This window comes from Columba livia, chromosome 13 (genome assembly GCF_036013475.1).
Source record: "Columba livia isolate bColLiv1 breed racing homer chromosome 13, bColLiv1.pat.W.v2, whole genome shotgun sequence".
Lineage (NCBI taxonomy): Eukaryota > Metazoa > Chordata > Aves > Columbiformes > Columbidae > Columba > Columba livia.
This window is the reverse complement of record NC_088614.1, coordinates 16,305,513-16,323,596: the sequence shown is the minus strand read 5'-3', so window position 1 is coordinate 16,323,596 and position 18,084 is coordinate 16,305,513. Positions and strand designations below refer to the sequence as shown.

General features: G+C 37.1%; 1 protein-coding gene across 4 annotated transcripts in view; it reads left to right on the top strand.

Annotated features, from left to right (window-relative positions):
- The window catches only part of LOC102084381 (transcription initiation factor TFIID subunit 4), a 135,044-nt gene that overhangs the window by 32,108 nt on the left and 84,852 nt on the right, over positions 1-18,084 (top strand). For all 4 annotated transcript variants that reach the window (XR_010465823.1, XR_010465822.1, XM_065028441.1 and 1 more), the window contains exons 9-10: positions 1,543-1,657; positions 8,383-8,552. Coding sequence is in view for 2 of the 4 variants with exons in the window: in XM_065028441.1 (XP_064884513.1) it covers positions 1,543-1,657; positions 8,383-8,552 (285 nt within the window). In the remaining 2 variants the exon portion in view is untranslated. The remainder of the gene's footprint in view (positions 1-1,542; positions 1,658-8,382; positions 8,553-18,084) is intronic.

Below are 18,084 nucleotides of genomic sequence, written 5' to 3'. Positions count from 1 at the left end.
ATTCCTTACCTTCCAGTTCACTTAGGAGGAAACCTTTCAATTAGTTCATCTGAAATATGATAGACAAGTGAATTGTCTGGTCCGTGAACTAATGCTGTCTGTGGCATCTCATGGACCTCGAGTGTTCTGAGGATAAACTATTTTTGTTCCCCAGGCTTGGAGCCTGAAGTCCTGAAGCTTGTTTTGTATTTAGTGATGTGGAGAGTCCACACAACAATTTATTTGTGTGGATTGGAGAACTGAACGCGCACTGTCAAATCAGTTTTGCTTTAAGATCATATGTTGAAGTTGATAAAGACTTCAAAGTAAAAATAATTTAAAAAACAAAACAACCAACCAAATAAAAACCCCTCTCCCATGCTGGTCTCATTCTAAACTTCTGTTTTAGCAGAGAAGGATTTGTTCAGATAGTTGTGGTTCCAGGTTTTGTAATTCATTAAGGAAAAATAATGTAACTCCACTAAGGTCCATGCCAGTCATATGCAATTGAGTCATAGATATGCAGGAATAACTTTTGTGTACTCAAAGTCTCAAACACTATGTGTATATAGTGCTCGATAAAATTGAGTGAGATACAAGAAAAAGGAGAGATCTTTCAAGTCAAGTAGACATATAAATGGATTCTTTTCACATGCCAAAACACAGGTGGGATTGAAGGAAACACAGAATATAACCAAGGTAAACGTGTTTAAGCAGTAAGGGAGGGCTCACTCCAAAATTTCATTTGTCAATGCTTTTTCAGGTGCATACGGATACAGTGTTTTTAATAATAACCAGGCCTGTTGATTTACTAATTAGCAATATAAATTTGTAATCATTTTTTGTTAGATTTTTCCCAATGTCAGAGGAGAATAAATACCTATTCTGTAATTTACTGCCACAAGAAACTGAACGTCCACCACATTTAGCCTCGTTTAGAAAACCTAGATTTACTTCTACATGTAGACCTGTAAAGTCTACATACAGACATGAATGTTAAACATTTTTTTTTCGAAATAAGAAAGTAAAAGACAACCTTTAGGAGGAGGTTTATGTGAAATTTTACAGTGGTGGTTTTGCATACACTATAAAAAAAAATCAAAATATTTATAAATGTTTTCAGCTCTGAAAATACATGTTTTTTTCACTGCAATGAACAATGACTGTATTAAAAAATTACATAGGTAATACCCTGAGTGACTGTGACTTAAAGCATCTGTATTAAGAACATTTCAGATTCTGCTTCTTTATTCTGTGCAGATCATCTAGAAAAGTGGTTTCCTGGCAATTGCAAACACAGTCATAGCCATTATGTGTCTTATAAACAGTTACGGCCAACGGTTTTTAGCTTGGAATCTTGTGTATTCTGTAAATATTGGACAAATTGTAATGTTAATGTAAATTTTGTATTTTAAATTGTTCTTCTTCAGCAGTTTAATCTTTAAAAATAATAACTTCCTTTGTTTGCAATTTACAGACAGTTAAATTTAGTTCCTGGACAGAAGGTTCTTTGATGTAAATTGTCTAAGACAGCTCATAATAACATTGCTTGGTGTTTTTCAGGCACAGTAGGGAAGGCACCAACAATACAAGCCGGCAAAAGTCCTGGGGGCTTTGGTGTTCAGGTCTCTGCAAATCAGAAAAACAAGCTGAATGACCCTGGAGGTGGTTCTTTCAGGTAAAAAATAATACTAAAAAAATGCAGGGGGGTGGTTGTGGGGAATCTGAACTATAAAATAGAATTTAGAATTGGCTTAACACCAGAGGGCAGTGTTTTACAATAATTCCTGCCTTTTCTTACTGTGATTGGATGACAGTTTTCTTGCTTAATTCTATCTTTAAACAAGGGAGGTGGTCGTGACACATCTTGAGGACTTTAAAGGCAGTTTTTAATGTTTAATAAAGCCTTAAATTCTGTAGATTATAATAAAACTTCGGGAAATGGAATTATGTGTATGAAGTTTTTTAAAAAATACATATTTTTTGTGTGTATTGGATTCTAACATTGATATAGAACACGTCATGCTGGGCAGATACTAATTGTGATGACAAGGCATCTTGTTGATAGGCTGTTGCAGCCATCCCCTCCTTGGTGGAGGGAAAATACAGTATCGTTTTAGTTGTATGTTTTGGGTATTTTTTTTGTCGTTTGCTTTGTTTTTAATGTGTGTATGATTGTTGTTGCTGGATTTCAAGACAAGATGTTGCTGTACCCATTCTCCTGTGCTTACTTAGGCAGCAGAGGTTGGGGCGCTCTGTGGGTCCTGGTACTAATCAGGTGCTGCAAAGGTTCAACACAGTAGCGTTGATGCCTTGAGCTGCTGGATTGGTTCTTTTGTATGTCAAACTATTATTTTATATATATTTTGGATATTTTTACTTATTGTAGCAAAAAGCTAATCTTATGTTTACTGCATTTTGCTTTTGTTACCATCATTTACATTTTTTTCCACTGACGAAAGCACGTTTTATTTGTGTTTAAATATTTTCTTTGTTAAATGACAAAATATTCCTACATTTTTATTTTCGTCTTCTAGAATTCTTGTGTTGTTCTGACATCATTAAACCAGTAATTAATTTTCAGGCTTATGCTTGTGCAGGTGAAGTGAAAGAGAATTTGTAGCCCTTTGAAATATCTCTGCTTTGAGGCATGTCAGTATTGCAACTAATAGTGGTAGTACTTAGTATTAATCTAGAAGCAAAATCATTCAATTTTTTATTTTCCAATGCTTTTGCCTCCCACTGAGTATTTAAATGATTTAAAATGTCTGTTGGGTTCAATTGTACTGTCTTAATAAGTATTTTTTATGTTTATAAGCAACATGAGCATTTATTCTTCGTTAGTATAGCTTTCAATTTTACATACACCAAAAGGGACAGCATTTTTTTTAACTGGATGTTGTAAACTGTGCCAGGATTGATTCTTGCATTCACTTAGTTTATACATAGAATATATTAGGTTAGCTGGAATTGTTAATTTTCCCTTGGGGAGAAGCAAATGCTCAAGGCACTGATTGATAAATCAATAAATCTTTAGTGATTTTGGTAAATAAGCTGTCAAGGGTGTATGTCATTTTTCCTCTAGAGAACAAATTTTAGTCAGAATGAATGTTTTTGTTTCCTTGCATTGTTTTCTCCTTCAAAATAGTAAGACACAAAGCTGCATTTAAATAAGTCCATAGAATCGCAAGGATTTATTAAACAGCAGCAAAGATCAAGCTTTTTCTTGGTATCTTAACAAAGAATTCAGTTGTTTGCATATTTGCATTTCAACCCCTAACCTCTCCTGAGGACAAATAGATGTCTGACTATTAAGCCTAAAGGCACAGAGCTGGAAATCTGTATTAATCCTCTGAATGCTGACTAGTTTTCCTCAACATTCCCAGCGTGTGTGAAGAATGTCTTTTTAGCCAGAAGGCAAACTGGCATCTAAGGCAAAGCAAGAATTTTGAAAAATAGTTGTGTTATGTATAAATTTATTTTGCCCGTAGTGTTTTATTATTGCATATTTGTTTCATTATTTTATATTCTGCTTTCTTTAAAATAACTTACTTGAGCTTTTCACTGTTGTGAGCAAAGTGTTGGTCACTGGAAATGAAAATGTGATCTTTGTTATTTTCAGTTTCTTCTATTCTGGACTGTGGGAAATACAGGAAGGAATTACATAGAAGACATAGCAATTAGGAATTTTGCAAATTACAGCTTAGCCTTTAATGTCAACGTTTATTAATAAACTGTAAGACTGCTTATGTGAGTGCCCCGAATGTTATAGTAGATGTTCTATGATGCAGAGTTTTCAACCCAAGATTTGTGGGGTGTAAAGTTGTGTTCATGAAATGTTATGTCACCTTTTTTGGTATTAAGATTTATTGTTGCGAAAATTTTCAGAAAGAACTACAGACAACTCCATTTACACAGAATCACAGAATTTTAGGGATTGGAAGGGACCTTGAAAGCTCATCCAGTGCAATCCCCCCATGGAGCAGGAACACCCAGATGAGGTTACACAGGAAGGTGTCCAGGCGGGTTGGAATGTCTGCACAGAAGGAGACTCCACAACCCCCCTGGGCAGCCTGGGCCAGGCTCTGCCACCCTCACTGAGAAGAAGTTTCACCTCAAATTTAAGTGGAACCTCTTGTGTTCCAGTTTGAACCCATTACCCCTTGTCCTATCATTGGTTGTCACTGAGAAGAGCCTGGCTCCATCCTCCTGACACTTACCCTTTACATATTTATGAACATTAATGAGGTCACCCCTCAGTATCCTCTTCTCCAAGCTCCAGAGCCCCAGCTCCCTCAGCCTTTCCTCACACGGGAGATGCTCCACTCCCTTCAGCATCTTCATTGCCCTGCGCTGGACTCTCTCCAGCAGTTCCCTGTCCTTCTGGAACTGAGGGAGCCAGAACTGGACACAATATTCCAGGTGTGGTCTCACCAGGGCAGAGTAGAGGGGAAGGAGAACCTCTCTCACCTACTGACCACCCCCCTTCTAATACACCCCAGGATGCCATTGGCCTTCCTGGCCAAAAGGGTCCAGTGCTGGCTCATGCTCATCCTGCCGTCCACCAGGACCCCCAGGTCCCTTTCCCCTATGCTGCTCTCTAACAGGTCATTCCCCAACTTATACTGGAACCTGGGGTTGTTCCTACCCAGATACAAGACTGCACTTTCCCTTGTTATATTTCATTAATTTTTTCCCTGCCCTGCTCTCCATCCTGTCCAGGTCTCTGGATGGCAGCAGAGCCAGCTTGGTGTCATCAGCAAACTTGCTGATAGTACACTCTGTTCCCTCGTCCAAATCACTGATGAATGTATTGAATAATATAGGCCCCAGTACTGACCCCCGAGGCACTGCACTGGGTACAGGCCTCAACTGGACTCTGCCCCATTGACCACGACTCTCTGGCTTCTTCCCTTCAGCCAGTTCACAGTCCACCTCACTACCCGCTCATCCAGACCACACTCCCTCAGTTTAGCTGTAAGGATGTTGTGGGAGACTGTGTCAAATGCCTTACTCAAGTCAAGGGAGATCAGCATTTAGTTGACTTTCAAGCTAGGTTAATACCTAAAGATGGAAATTTGAATTCCAGTTTTTGCAATTTTGTTTGTTTGTTTTACAGTAGAGTTTTAAACTGGTCTTAGTTTAAACAAAATCTTTGAAGCATGTATGGACAACTGTGCAAATACTTTGTTTTTTCTTTCTTGTTTTCAACTTTTGTTTGTAGTTGCACAAATGTTTTTCATGAGGAGGAGAGGAAGAGGTGTTACAAGAGGTTGAATATATGAGGAAGAATTAAACTCTTAACTGCTTTAAGACGTAGCTTGTGTTTCGAAAGAGTTTAAGAACCCAAGCTGTCTTCTTAAAAACAGCATGCACGTTGGAATGTTAGATTTATCCCATAAGACTCAGAATTTAATTCAGTAAAAAACTGAAATTGTTACTGAAACGGTATAATTTGTATAAGCACAGTAACATATGCCAAGAAATGTGAAATTAAATGCTGTGTTGGGCTGAAAAAGGAAAGATAGACAGCAATCATCAATCTAGACGACCACTGGATGGCATATTTGTTCCACAGAATGACTTCTGAAAACTCACTCATCTGGACTTAAAAGTTGACTTTATAGGAAATTGTTTGGCAAGAATGCCACCTCTCTTTATGTATAAATGTGGGTATGTTTCACTATCCAAATGCAAAGTCTTTTATTTTAATTAAGTTCTCAAAGGTGAAAAGGATATATTGATAGAGTTTTCCCCATTAGATTGGAAGATTGTAAACCCAACTATGGTTAAAACTTTTCATACCTGTCTTCCATGTAACATTAAAAAGAAAAGAATACTGTCACAGACAGTAGGTTGCCAGTGAAGGATGGAAGGAAATGATTCTGTCCGAAAGCCACAGTGATAGTCTTTATATGTGCTGTTGCATTGATTTTGATCATTTCACTGGAATCCTGCTTTCTGCCCAAATTGTCTGGTTTTATTTCAGACGGTATTTATTTATGTATAATGCGGTTACATATCTGTACTCTAAACAAAATTGGAATAGCTAAAATGCTAAGCAGATGAGAGGCAGAAGTTTGTACTTTCTTCAGCTATTAAGTAGAAGTACAGATAAGTATAAACATCTCCTAAAAATTGTGTTAAGTCAAGAGTGCTATCTCAATTTTTGTACAGATGATTGGAGGAGATGAAAGTACCTCGATCCTGGCAACCTGATCTGAAAATGTGGCATTGAGACTGTATAACTTGCTGGTAGCCAGCTTGTGTAGAACTGTGTGGCAAACACTTGCTAAAGCGAGTAAGATCATGGGGACTCTGTGTAGACAAAGCATATGACTATCCTGCTCGGTTAATATTTTATCCAGATCCTTTGAGTCCTTGTGCTCGGGTCCCCAAGCATTGCTGGGCCCCCAGAGATGAGAGGGTCCACTGGCAATCGATATGGGATTATTTGTTAAAAACTGCATAAATTGGTTAATGTTTTGTAGTGTGGTGGGTTTTAGCTTTATTTTGTAATTCTGGCCTCATTTGTTTTCCAGTAGCTTCCACTATCTTACATAGTTTTGAGTTTGTTGTGTTAATTACCTTTATGTGAATTTGATTTTGCCATTAATCCAAAGGGCTGCTGGGTTTGGGCCTTGTGAGTCCTGGGTAGATTAACTTGGGCGATGTTCATTCTGTTTCAGGCATTGATATTTTAACACCCTCCCCCAGTGTTAGGTTTTCCCCTTTTTCAGTTTTAGTTGTTGTTTTTCACTTGCAGTCAGAATCTTTTGAACTCTGAACTGAGCATTTAAGCCATGGTTAGTCGTTATGTGATGAAGTACGTTTGCCAGCTGTGATACCTGGGGTCAGTGTCACAGCAGGTTGGACAAGGCCACAGAGTAGCTCGGTCATCTGTGCACCGAACGCACAGGAGCCCAGTTTCTTCATGGCAGTTGTGACCCTTCTATGAGCATCACATACATCCCATGTGAAATGTAAAATCAAAAATCCTTTAGGCTCAGCATGAAAACCATCGAGGCAGGAGATCAATTTTGTGAGACTATCCTCAGGAATTACATTCTACGAGGAGAAAGCAAGTGCTTGGCACTCATGGAAAATAATAAAAGCTCATTTGTAGAGCGTTTTTCTGACAGTCATAATAATTTTTTTCATTTTCTGCCTCAAGTGTTCAGCATATTTCTCCAAAAATCCCTTCTTCTTCCTGCAAAAGAAAACAAAACCAATATCTAACAAACTGTAGAAGTCTTGCACCAAAACTGGCTGCTTTAGTGCACATATCAAGGAGAGTATGGGAGGACATGGAGGACCAAGTTTATGGTTTTCTAGATTTCTAGCCTTTTGTTCTCAGAACTTACTTGTAGCTTTTGTTTTTCACTACAGGTGTTAAATTCTAGGGTGCATAGGATGACATCTATATACTAATTTTGTTTTAAACATTTTATGTTGAAGTTTTATTTGTTTGCTTTATGCAGTAGTAGGAGTCTGGACTTCGATGTGCGTATCTTTTCCATGTATATATTCTCAAAGATTGTGTAATCATGTCTAGAATGTGCTGAAATAGAGTGTTTGTGTCAGTAATAGCTCCTAAACAGAATGTACTGAAAACAGATGGTTGTTTCCACAGCTATTAGTCACACCTCATAGAGGTAGGAGGCAAGAGATGCTTGGGAGATAGAGGTGCAGAAGCTCGTATTTGTTAGCCAGTGCTTGGACAAGCTGTTAGGATGGGTGTTGCAGGGCAAACAGTGGCCTGGGAAGTGCTGCTGCCATCTTCCCAAATACAGCTCACTTTTCTAAAAGTAGTTGACATGTTCAACTGGTTTTTGTTTGTTGCCAGAGAAAATACCAGCATATATTCAAATTGCACTTGGAACCCAGGCTTATCTATGAACTCGTGGTCAAAGAATCATTCATGAATATTGCTGAAAATGCTTTGGTGCCTGTTTTGATAGGAACTTGTAAAACCGCGCAGGATTCCAAATTCATGCTTTTGCTTTTAATGTCTGTGGGGTTTTTTATTATTATTTTATCATTTTACTCCTGGTTTTCAGTATAAATAACCAAATGCTCTGTTTTTAGTGGCGATCATTGCCTTTAGCTTCCTGACCATCCAGGTTTCATTGATATCACTGACTCTCAGATGAAGAAAAGACACCTCTGTCACACCATCTGTTACAGACAAATTCTCCTGCTTCTCAAGTTCCCCTAATGTAGTCAGAGAAATACTTAGTTTTCTTTATCTAGAATATATTCTATGAAAATGGAGAGCTTAGCAGTTCTGGCTGGGCACTGGGCATGTTACCTAATGATTACTTATGGAGAAGCAGATAATATACAAAATGAATATATCACATGCAGAATTATTTTTGTGTTTGCTTTTTTTTTTCATTACAGAGATGACGATGACATCAATGATGTTGCCTCTATGGCTGGTGTTAATCTTAATGAAGAAAGTGCCCGAATTATGGCTACCAACTCTGACTTGGTTGGAACCCAGATACAGTCCTGTAAAGATGAACCTTTTCTTGCTGCTATACCTCTACATAAACGCATACTTGAAATGGGTGAGAAACACGTCCTTTGCTTTTGAGAGTGTGTTTTCCTTTGGAGTTATGCAATTCTGAGTAGCAGAATACGCTTAGCACTTAAGATGTTTTTTAGGCATTTTAATACACCGTCTTGTATTACTAAACTTTCAAGGTTTTTGTGATCAACGTAACTTTATCTCAAGTTGAAATAAAATAGTATACAGGTACTTTTGTACTTCATGCTTTCTCCATGTTTTTTATATCTAAGGATCACAAAGCTCTTTGCAATCATTAATTATTTCTCACAATCCTCCTTCATGTTTTACACATGAGAAGATTGAAACCAAGAGGTAAAGTAAGTAGTACAGGTCACAGAGGACACCTGTGAATAACATTTAACAGAATGTTTAAGTTATCTCTCAAGATTTTCTTTCCCCAACACCTGCATCTTTTTACGTTCATAGTGATTTTCTTATACCATTACTTCAAAAAACGTATTTATTTATCCTGGCAAGAAGGTGCATTTATTTATTCTGCCATTTGAAAATAAAAGTTAAAAACTTTAGCAGAAAAAAATAACTATTCAAAATTACTTTTAAGGTTACTAAGTATCTTCAGGATGTATTTTATATGACATAATTAATATACGACAAATGTTCTAGCACCTAAATGTATCTTTTTCAACATGATTTTGGTAATATTTAGAACCATGAGTGTCTTAAGATACTAAGCTCAAATTGTTTAGGGACATAAATCATATGTTTCTTTTAGAACTGTGCTTATGTCACTAGTTAATTTTTGTAATTTTTAGGAATCTCGTTCTCATAATTTTAAAGATAAGACCAAAATGTTGTTGAAAGTGAGTACAGTTAGGTTTCTAAGTCATGCAGTTACTTCTGAAGTATTGTGTGTATGTTCATTGAATTAATGGAAGCCTTTTTATATTGCAGTTGCAGGCAAAGTTCTTCATTGACTTATTGTCAAGCTTCACCTCTGTATTTTAATTAGTGCCCTTGCAAGTTGTCATTCAGAGAAATGAATCATTTTGCAGGCTGCAGTTATCATGCTGTGATGGTGTGATGCTGGTGGTACACGATGCAGTCTGGGAAAGCAAACGTGCAACGTTTTGTGGGCTGGATCACCACCACCTGAGATAGGAAGCCAGCAAGGTTTTAGTGACATTTGCTTGAGAAACGGTTGTTGAGGGATGCTCATATAATAGTTTACACAGGTGTAAGAAAACAAAAAGGAAACAGACATAAAACTGTTAAAAAGAATGGGAAATCAGTAATGAATTTGCCATATAAGCCTTAATGAACTGTCTGGGTGTAACAATTGCTGCACAACATGAAGCTGTAATTACAAGTGCAGGACTTACAGGAATCTGTACATACTTTCAGAGCCACAGAACCCATCACACTATTCATCACTGCCTTTTGGGGTTTGCTCCTCTGAGGAACAAATCCCTATGGCTGTTTTTGAAGCTTTATTGGCTTTGATAATTGAAATGAAACTTTCAAAGCTTTTAAAAGCAGCTGCAGGGATTTACTTCTCAAAAGCAGTGAATCCAGAAGAGCGGCCACTCCTAGTGATCTCCTGCAGCCACTTTTGGAGCTTTATTTTGGCTTTCCATGAAGCCTTTCATAGTTTTGAAAGTGGCTGTGGGGTTCACTAGTGGCTACTATCTGGGATCTGTGGCTCTTGAGAAAGAATTCCTTCAGCTGATTTTGAAGTTTTAGAAGCTTGCTTTTCACTGTGTGTGGCCGGATTTGTTGTTTGCGTAGGACCACACACAAGTTTAGTAGTTTATGCTACTGGACACTTAAAATAACGACATTGTAGGTTTGTGACAGATCTCAGTTTCACTATATGTTGCTCTTCCCATACACACCAGGACTAGGCAAAGGAGGCTGTGACCTTCTCAAGCACATTAGGGAAAAGAAAGTATGTTATGTGAGTCCTCATTCTTCTGTTTTCCTTATGCCTGTTGACAAATGAGAGAAAAGACTTTGTTTCTTTTTACTTTTACCTGAATATGACTTAAACAGACCTTATTTTCTGTCTTTAAATCTATTCATATGTAATGATCACTTTAGTTCTAGGGCTTGTTTTTAATGTTTTAGTAAAAGAGATTTGTGGTATGTACAGTATTAGGAAACTGTTCTTCTCTCCTTTCTCAGAAGCTAGATCTGTCAAGTTTTCTGTAATATTAATCTCCTTCTCTCTTTTCTGAGTAAGAGCTCTGTCGAGCAACTCAGTAGTGTTCCCCAAAGGCTGTTTTAGAGATTGTGCTTCCATTCACCGGAGTCAGAATATGAACTGCTAAACTGAGAGCAGATGCTGTTCCGTCTTCGGCAGTAACCACCAGCCAAATGCCTCAAAGTTATAGTGAAAGAGGTTTCTTAATATATTGTACATTCTTATCTCTACTGTAACTTGGCAGTATTATCACCCAAAGTTTATTTCAAGTCTAAATTACTAATATTATTATTGATAGTTTTAAATAGAAAAAGTAACTGAAAGGTAATTCATGCAAAGATATGCATCCCCTTCCCACATGCTTCCTTATCCATTTTTGTATCTAGTAATCATTCCCATTTATTCATGTAGGAAGACACGGATGTGACTGTTCCAAATTCCTCTTTGATGCGAAATCAAGAGTGGGTATTTCTTAGTAGATAGTGTATTTCTTTTGCTATTCCATTCAGAATCATAGAACTTTAAACCCTGATCTTTCTATGTGGCAGCACAGCATGATGAAACATATGCAGAGACTTGTAAAGCTTTTGTCTCTCTAGATGGGAAGCTGAGAGGCAGAGGTTGATGTTCTTCACGCATGTGCATGCTGATGTGCATACAAGCTCTTAAAACTTCCTAGGTCTTTATTAGTAAAATGGGTAGTATTTCTTTGAAGACCAAGGTAACCTGGTTAGACTCTCACAAATAAATAATACTGAAAAATCCTGGCTTTTTCGTGTGGTTTTATGGGCAAGAAACAAGAAAAATAACCTTAATAATTTGTAATTGTTTCACTTTTATTCATTCATAGGCTATTTCATGGTGGGTAAGAATGCTGTGTTCGTTAGGTTTTAGAAGCTGGTTTTTGACATTCTGAGTTTCCACTGTTTATCCAAAGGGGCAATATTTTAATGAATAAAATGGTATGACTTAGCAGGTTGTTTAAAGCATGGCAGTTTTCTCTGCTTTATCACCATCTTGTGAAAATAGAAACTCATTGTCTCAGGAATTACTTTCTTTACAGCATTGTTTCTGAGAACAGATAAGAGGGTGAACTGTATTTTATATTTACTGTTAGTGAAAGGTAGCAGGACATAGTGAAGGGTGGGATAAAGGGTGACCCTTTTTATATTGCCTGATAACTAAATCCATGGAAAAAGGGAACAGATATGTTGTGTACTCTCCTGAGAAGTCTTTTGCCTGAGAGTCCTTAGAACCACCACTGGTGGTTCCAAAGTCTTTGCTTTATATTTTGTGGTTAACAGAGCATGATATCTTCACAACGTTAGAATCTGCAGCAACTTATTATAATAATTCCCACAGATCTTGTTTTAATTCTGTTTTCTTCTACAATCAGATAATGCTATTTTGCTTTCAGTTGGCTGTCCCTAAAATGTCAGAACTTGTGGAGAGTCTTAACCATAAATTAACTGTCTTAATGCAATAATAATGAAATATGTTTGGCATACTGTATTCTTTGACTTAGACTGTTTCTTTCTCTCTTTCTTTTCACTTTCAGTGTTCCTCACTCAATCTTTCTACTTCAGTTTTTATTGTTACAAAGCACTGGCCACATAGAACAAGTACAAACGTGGCATTCTAAGAAATATGGGACTGGTTTGCCCGTGAAGAATACATTTTAACTGTCTATCTTGTATTTTCAAATTATTTTTGCTTAAATATGTAGGATAAAAGTGTATTGGAGAATCATCAATGGTATTTTATTTCACAGTCATTCAGAATTATTTTACATCTGCATTACAAAATCCATTTGCTATAGCATGATTTTTATGGAATACTGTATTTATGTCTGTTATCTAGCAGTGTTATAAATTTCCTTTGTCAATGGAACAGACTTCTGCCAACATTGCATACACCTGCAACAAAATATTACTGGGTTCTCTTGCTTCATCCAAATAGATTTTTAGGCTACAACACATGCAGTGATGCAACCCAGTTATTATGAAGCTTGAAAATGTGCTGATGAGTCCAAATTCTTCTGGTCTGGTAGTTAAAAGGCCCACAGTGTTCCATTCAACAGCTTCAGACAAGCTTGGCTTGATAGAATTAAACCACTGTCTCTGTCAATGTAGCAGTTGTAGGTTTAGGCTCGTCATAATTTATAGATTTACCTTTTTGTTATTTTACTTGTAATATATATATTTTTAATTCTGCCCGATGAAATATTGATCACGGTTCTGCCTCGATTCTTCCTTTGGTCTGTCACACTTGAATTGCGTATCTGCTATAAAAATGCATGTTAAAACGTAAGGAATAGCTTATCTGTGTTTTCTGGAGTGTGTTGAATCACAGTGGCAGCTCAGTTGCATGCATGTGTTTATATTTTAAATAAATAATTTGAATACCTTAGAGGACATTTTATATTGCTAAACCATCTAAAAACTGATTGGGATATCCTTGGTGGAACAGGCCAGTAGATTTCAGAGCCTCTATTTAAAGCATTTGTTTCCAGTTTAATAAGTCATTCTGTGATTCCCTGTTTCATCTGTTTGTTTGTCAACAGTTGTATTCATGTTTGAACGAGATGAAACCGTACTATTGATGATTGCTCTTTCATTTAGCAAGCAGTTCTAACATAAAAGAATACTTCTTTCTCTGGTTGGTTCACTTTAGAGGGTTTTTATAGCTGCTTAGGTTACCGTTGTTGTGGGTTCTGAAATTCTGAGCGATGAGATTGCCTGTGAACATAATCTTTTGTTTTCACCGCACTTTTTGTTGATGTGCCTTAGTTGTTTTCATTGTTGACTTTTAACTTTTTATCCACGATTGTCTTCAAACTGAAATATTCCTTTTAGTATCAGTTTTTGCACCATCATCTTTCTATCAGGATGACCTCCTTAAATACCTGTGGGCATAACTCTCGAATGTGTTTGGAGATAATTCTAACCTGTGCTTGTTCTGAAGCACAGCATTTTGAAGTCGTGCATTGTCCTAATGACGTGCTTAGTCCACTTGAACTGTACCTGGAGTGGTGATTTTGGGGGTTCTAGTTGCTTTTCCTCGGGGAAAAAAAGCAGCATGTTAGGTATTGTATAATTGAAGTTGCAAGTTCTTGTGCATGCCAAATATGCTGACTTCCTCTAGTTCCTATAAGCTTCAGTATGTCACCCGCAGAGATGCGGCAGGTATAGAAATATATATACATTTTGACATCTGGAATAGTTCTGTAACTTAAGAGAGTCTGGGTTCTTTTCATTACTATAAAAGAAGCAATTTGCTAGGAATTTTGTTTAGATGAGAAGGTCTGCACTGCTCCCAGTCTTCTTATCAATGTCTACAGGTGTGATAATTTAGTTTCGTATGTTGAGATTAGAGTTTATTGTACATGTTCAATACAGAATCTGGGCTTATATTCTGATTTAATCGATTGCTAATGTTAAAATATTATGAGACAGTTACATTATTTACATTTATTATTTCATTTTCAAAAAAGGTGGGAATACATTCCCATCTTAGTATCAGCAGCAGTGTTGCCAAATAAACATAACCAGTAAGTATTTCAGCAAAACGTTAAACTGTATTGTTGTTCTTTCTTTAATAGGTCGATGATTAGACTTCCTGTTTTACAAGATGTCCCAACATGTGTTGGAGTGGTAACTTCAGTACCACCCGAGGGCTTGGAGTCTGCCTTTCTGTGAAAGGTAGGGCAGCTTCTGTTCAATATTTTTTGTGTATTTCTAAGGTTTTCTTTTTATTAATCTTATTAGTTCTGCTACACTACAGAATTGGAGTTATGCTTTTAGCAGTAGCACCTCTAAGTGCCAGAACTGATGTTATTTCATCAAGCAGTAATTTCTCAAAATAAAAGTATGATTATTTATGATGAAAATGAAGCTGTTTCTTCAGGCATCATTTTCAAAGGCTTTATTCCAATTGAACTGAGAGCATGACTGTACTATTTGCTCCCAGAATTATTTGGAGAATTCAAGTTTGTTTTCACCATAATACCTTGCTTCTGTTTTATGAATGTAGTGGAAGAGCCTTCTTTAAAAGGTCTTGCTATTTCTGGAAGGCAGTTCTGGCCTTCAGGGCCTACCAAAATATGTTGCCCAGCTTCAGAATAAGTTTGTATCTGGGAAGTGAATGGCTTGGATTTCTTGGTCTCTGCAAAGGAGAGTAAAATTAAGATCATCGTTCTGTGGACATGCATTTTCTACCAGATTCATTTACAAAGTCCATCTCATCACGAGATTTCTGGTAATAAATATTGGATGTAAAAATAAGAACAATAAAAAGAAAACCTTAGAGAACCATTCAATATTGCAATAAAGCTGACTTACGTTATCCCTGTAGGCAAACTCCATGCTCTAGAGGTGGTACTAATGTCCCCAACTCTCAACACATGTTGGAACATCTTTGTGGAGGAGGAAGTCGTTGATCAGTGAGCAGCATCTTCAAGGATCATTTAAGGGGAAAAAAGTAAAAGGTAATATTTTCTAAAATATGTTGAAGTGATTGATCATTACGTTTATTTGGCAATCCTGCTGCTAATACTAAGGTTGCGATGTTTTAGTTTCTTAAAGTTATTGAAAACCCTCAAACTTCACCTTAGTCTTTCCTTCTCCCATGAGTTTGAATTTTATTTGTTACCCAGCTTCATGTTGCTGAATCTACTGCATACAACTTCCAGATTCTACTATAACTCGTTGGCAATTTGACAATTTTTTCAGTGCTTATAATGTGGAGCGTGTTAGTTCTGTGGTTTAACCAGTTTTGCAGTGTCTAGTGTTAAATACAGTAAGTCACAGCCAAGTATTGCAAAGTGTTGAACTGATACAGACATTCTGCTGGTAATCAAAGGGTATTTGTTTTCAAGAGAGTAGCTGCAACACTGGATGTTGTTCCAGATGAGGTACCACCATCTGGTTTTGCCCGATAATGTAGAAGTGCAACTTTAATATCTACTGTCATAAACTACAGCTATTTTGACAAAATGAAATGACCGTGTCCAATCTGGATAAACTTTGTAGTGTTGGATGATGTGGTGGTGCACGGATTTGGTACTGATGAGTGTGGCACAAGGTCCTGATCTTGACAGCTTTCCTGAATGTACACAGAGGAAGGTGCTGACATTTTGAAATTCAGGTTATGGTCTTGGGTCTACTCTTCTGGTGTCCTTTATAATGTCCTGTATTCTTTGTGCATATCCTTGCCAGCTGACATACCCATCCTTCCTCCTTAAGATGAGGCCTCATGTTGAGCTAGTCTGCCTGGCATCAGGCTTGTGGTGGACAACTGTGATACCTGTTCAGACATGTCACCAACAAGACTTTTGTAGTGTCAGAGAAATGTTTTCTCCAGGAAAAAAAAAAATTCGAAAGGTCTGAATTGTTTTTAAGTTGCTTTAAGAGAACAGAAGCATATAGGCAAGTTCTTATACTTGGTATTCCTTTTAATCCTTGTGTGGATGTGATGGAGTGTCCTGCTGCTGTGAGGCCTGTGTTAGAGTATACTGGCATCTGTGCCTCCACCTGTATTTGTCATCTCTGCCGTTCTTACAAGAGTTCTTCTCCATCTCTCTCACCTGACACACGGTCAGAATCATACACTTCTTGTACTTAAGCCTGAGGACCTGTAATGATTTAGTATCTTTTGATCTTGGGCCTAGCCCAAGAAGCATATGCTTCTAGTCTGCATGAAAAAAGGTAGGGGATAAATCCCCAATTATCAACTTCTCCATTGTTTTCTAAAAGACTCTTATTGGTGTCATTGCCATATTAGTTTTTTTTTACCTGGTCTCTCTAACAGTGTCTTTTAATTTGACTCTCTAGTGAGTAACTGGACACAAAAGTGCAATGAGGAATGTACTATTATTCATAAAAATAGTACACATATTTTCCAGTTCTCTGCGGTCATTCTGTGTTTATTCTTGAATGTTCCTAAATGTCTTTGGACATGCTTATTATGTTGTATTTAGGTTTGGAGAAAACGAAGATTAAAAAAATATTTGTTTTGGTGTTTTTTTTTTTTTTTAAACTAACACAACATGTAAGTGTAATCTCTATATTGTCATTTGACTTGTTGACACCTGAGCCTGTTTCACACTTTTAATACTCTTCTAACTGCATCTCCCACTGCAGCTCTTAGAGAAAAGATGCCAGACTATATTACCCATTATAGCTTTTCTTAAGTTTTTACGCAATTACATAAATACATAACTTCATTATAGTATAGTTTTTACTCAATAAATCCAATATAGTACCCAAAACAAGCCTTACGAATGGTTTTGTACCAATGCATTCACACTACAGAGCTTATGAGTCTTAATTGAATCTTGCTTTGGTCAAATAATTGGGTTGGCATTTACTTTGGAGGGAGCAGGAGAAGAGAGTATTGAAATTTGTGTAACATTTTTTCAGAATTTTTATTCCTTTGGGTTGCATTACGATTGTATGGCTGGTCATCTTTTTTTATGCTGTGTATTGCACTTAAAATGACTATGTATTTGAGGATTTAAATCTGTACGTTGGGTTTTTGGTTTTGGTGGTTTTGTTGTTGTTTATTTGTTTTGTTTTTGTTTAAGTAACTGTTGTTTTGTGAGTTTCTCAATTTCACAAAATGCTTCCTGGGGACTCAGCTCAAGGTGGGTAATTCTGAAGAAGTATAGAACAGATGCTACATCCAGCAAGTCTTGAGTTCTTAAGAAGACTGTTCCATTTTATCCGGAAGCCAGCTCATGAGATAATTTTTATCCTATGAGAAGATGAATCTTCTTTTACAAACAAGCTCACTGAAGTAATTAATGTAGGGCCTTCCATTATTTTGTAAATAACAATTACATGGTGATAAAAAGTCATTCTTTTTAACAAAGTCAGTTTATTACATACGAAGGTGATCTGTAAGTATGGTGTTGAGCAGTGTCAGATACTGGGTTACAAAATGTTTCTCATTGCAGTTGAGGGCTGGTTTGGCGTAACACATCTTGCTCTCTGCCCATCACAGAGGGGTGCTGGTTGGTGCCTGCTGGAGGGATTCGTTCACCAAATCTCAAAGCACTTGGCACTGATTCTCTCTGCTTTGGCAGGAAATGCTCCCTAGCCCGAGGCTTCCCTACACATACTCCAGGGTGTAGGTTCCTCTGAGGCACCTGCTCAAACGACTTCATTTGGTTTGGCTGTTTTTGTGAAGGTAGCAACTAAAGTTGTTTGGTTTTTCCTTTCCTCATCCTGTCTTCCAGCTCCAGACTGACTTAACAGCACAGCAAGTCAACGTTTATTACATTATTTATGCATTTAGTTAGTAAGACTTAAAGGAAAGCTTTTATTTAAAGGACTGAAAACAGAACATCACAGCTAAAATGATACTGTTT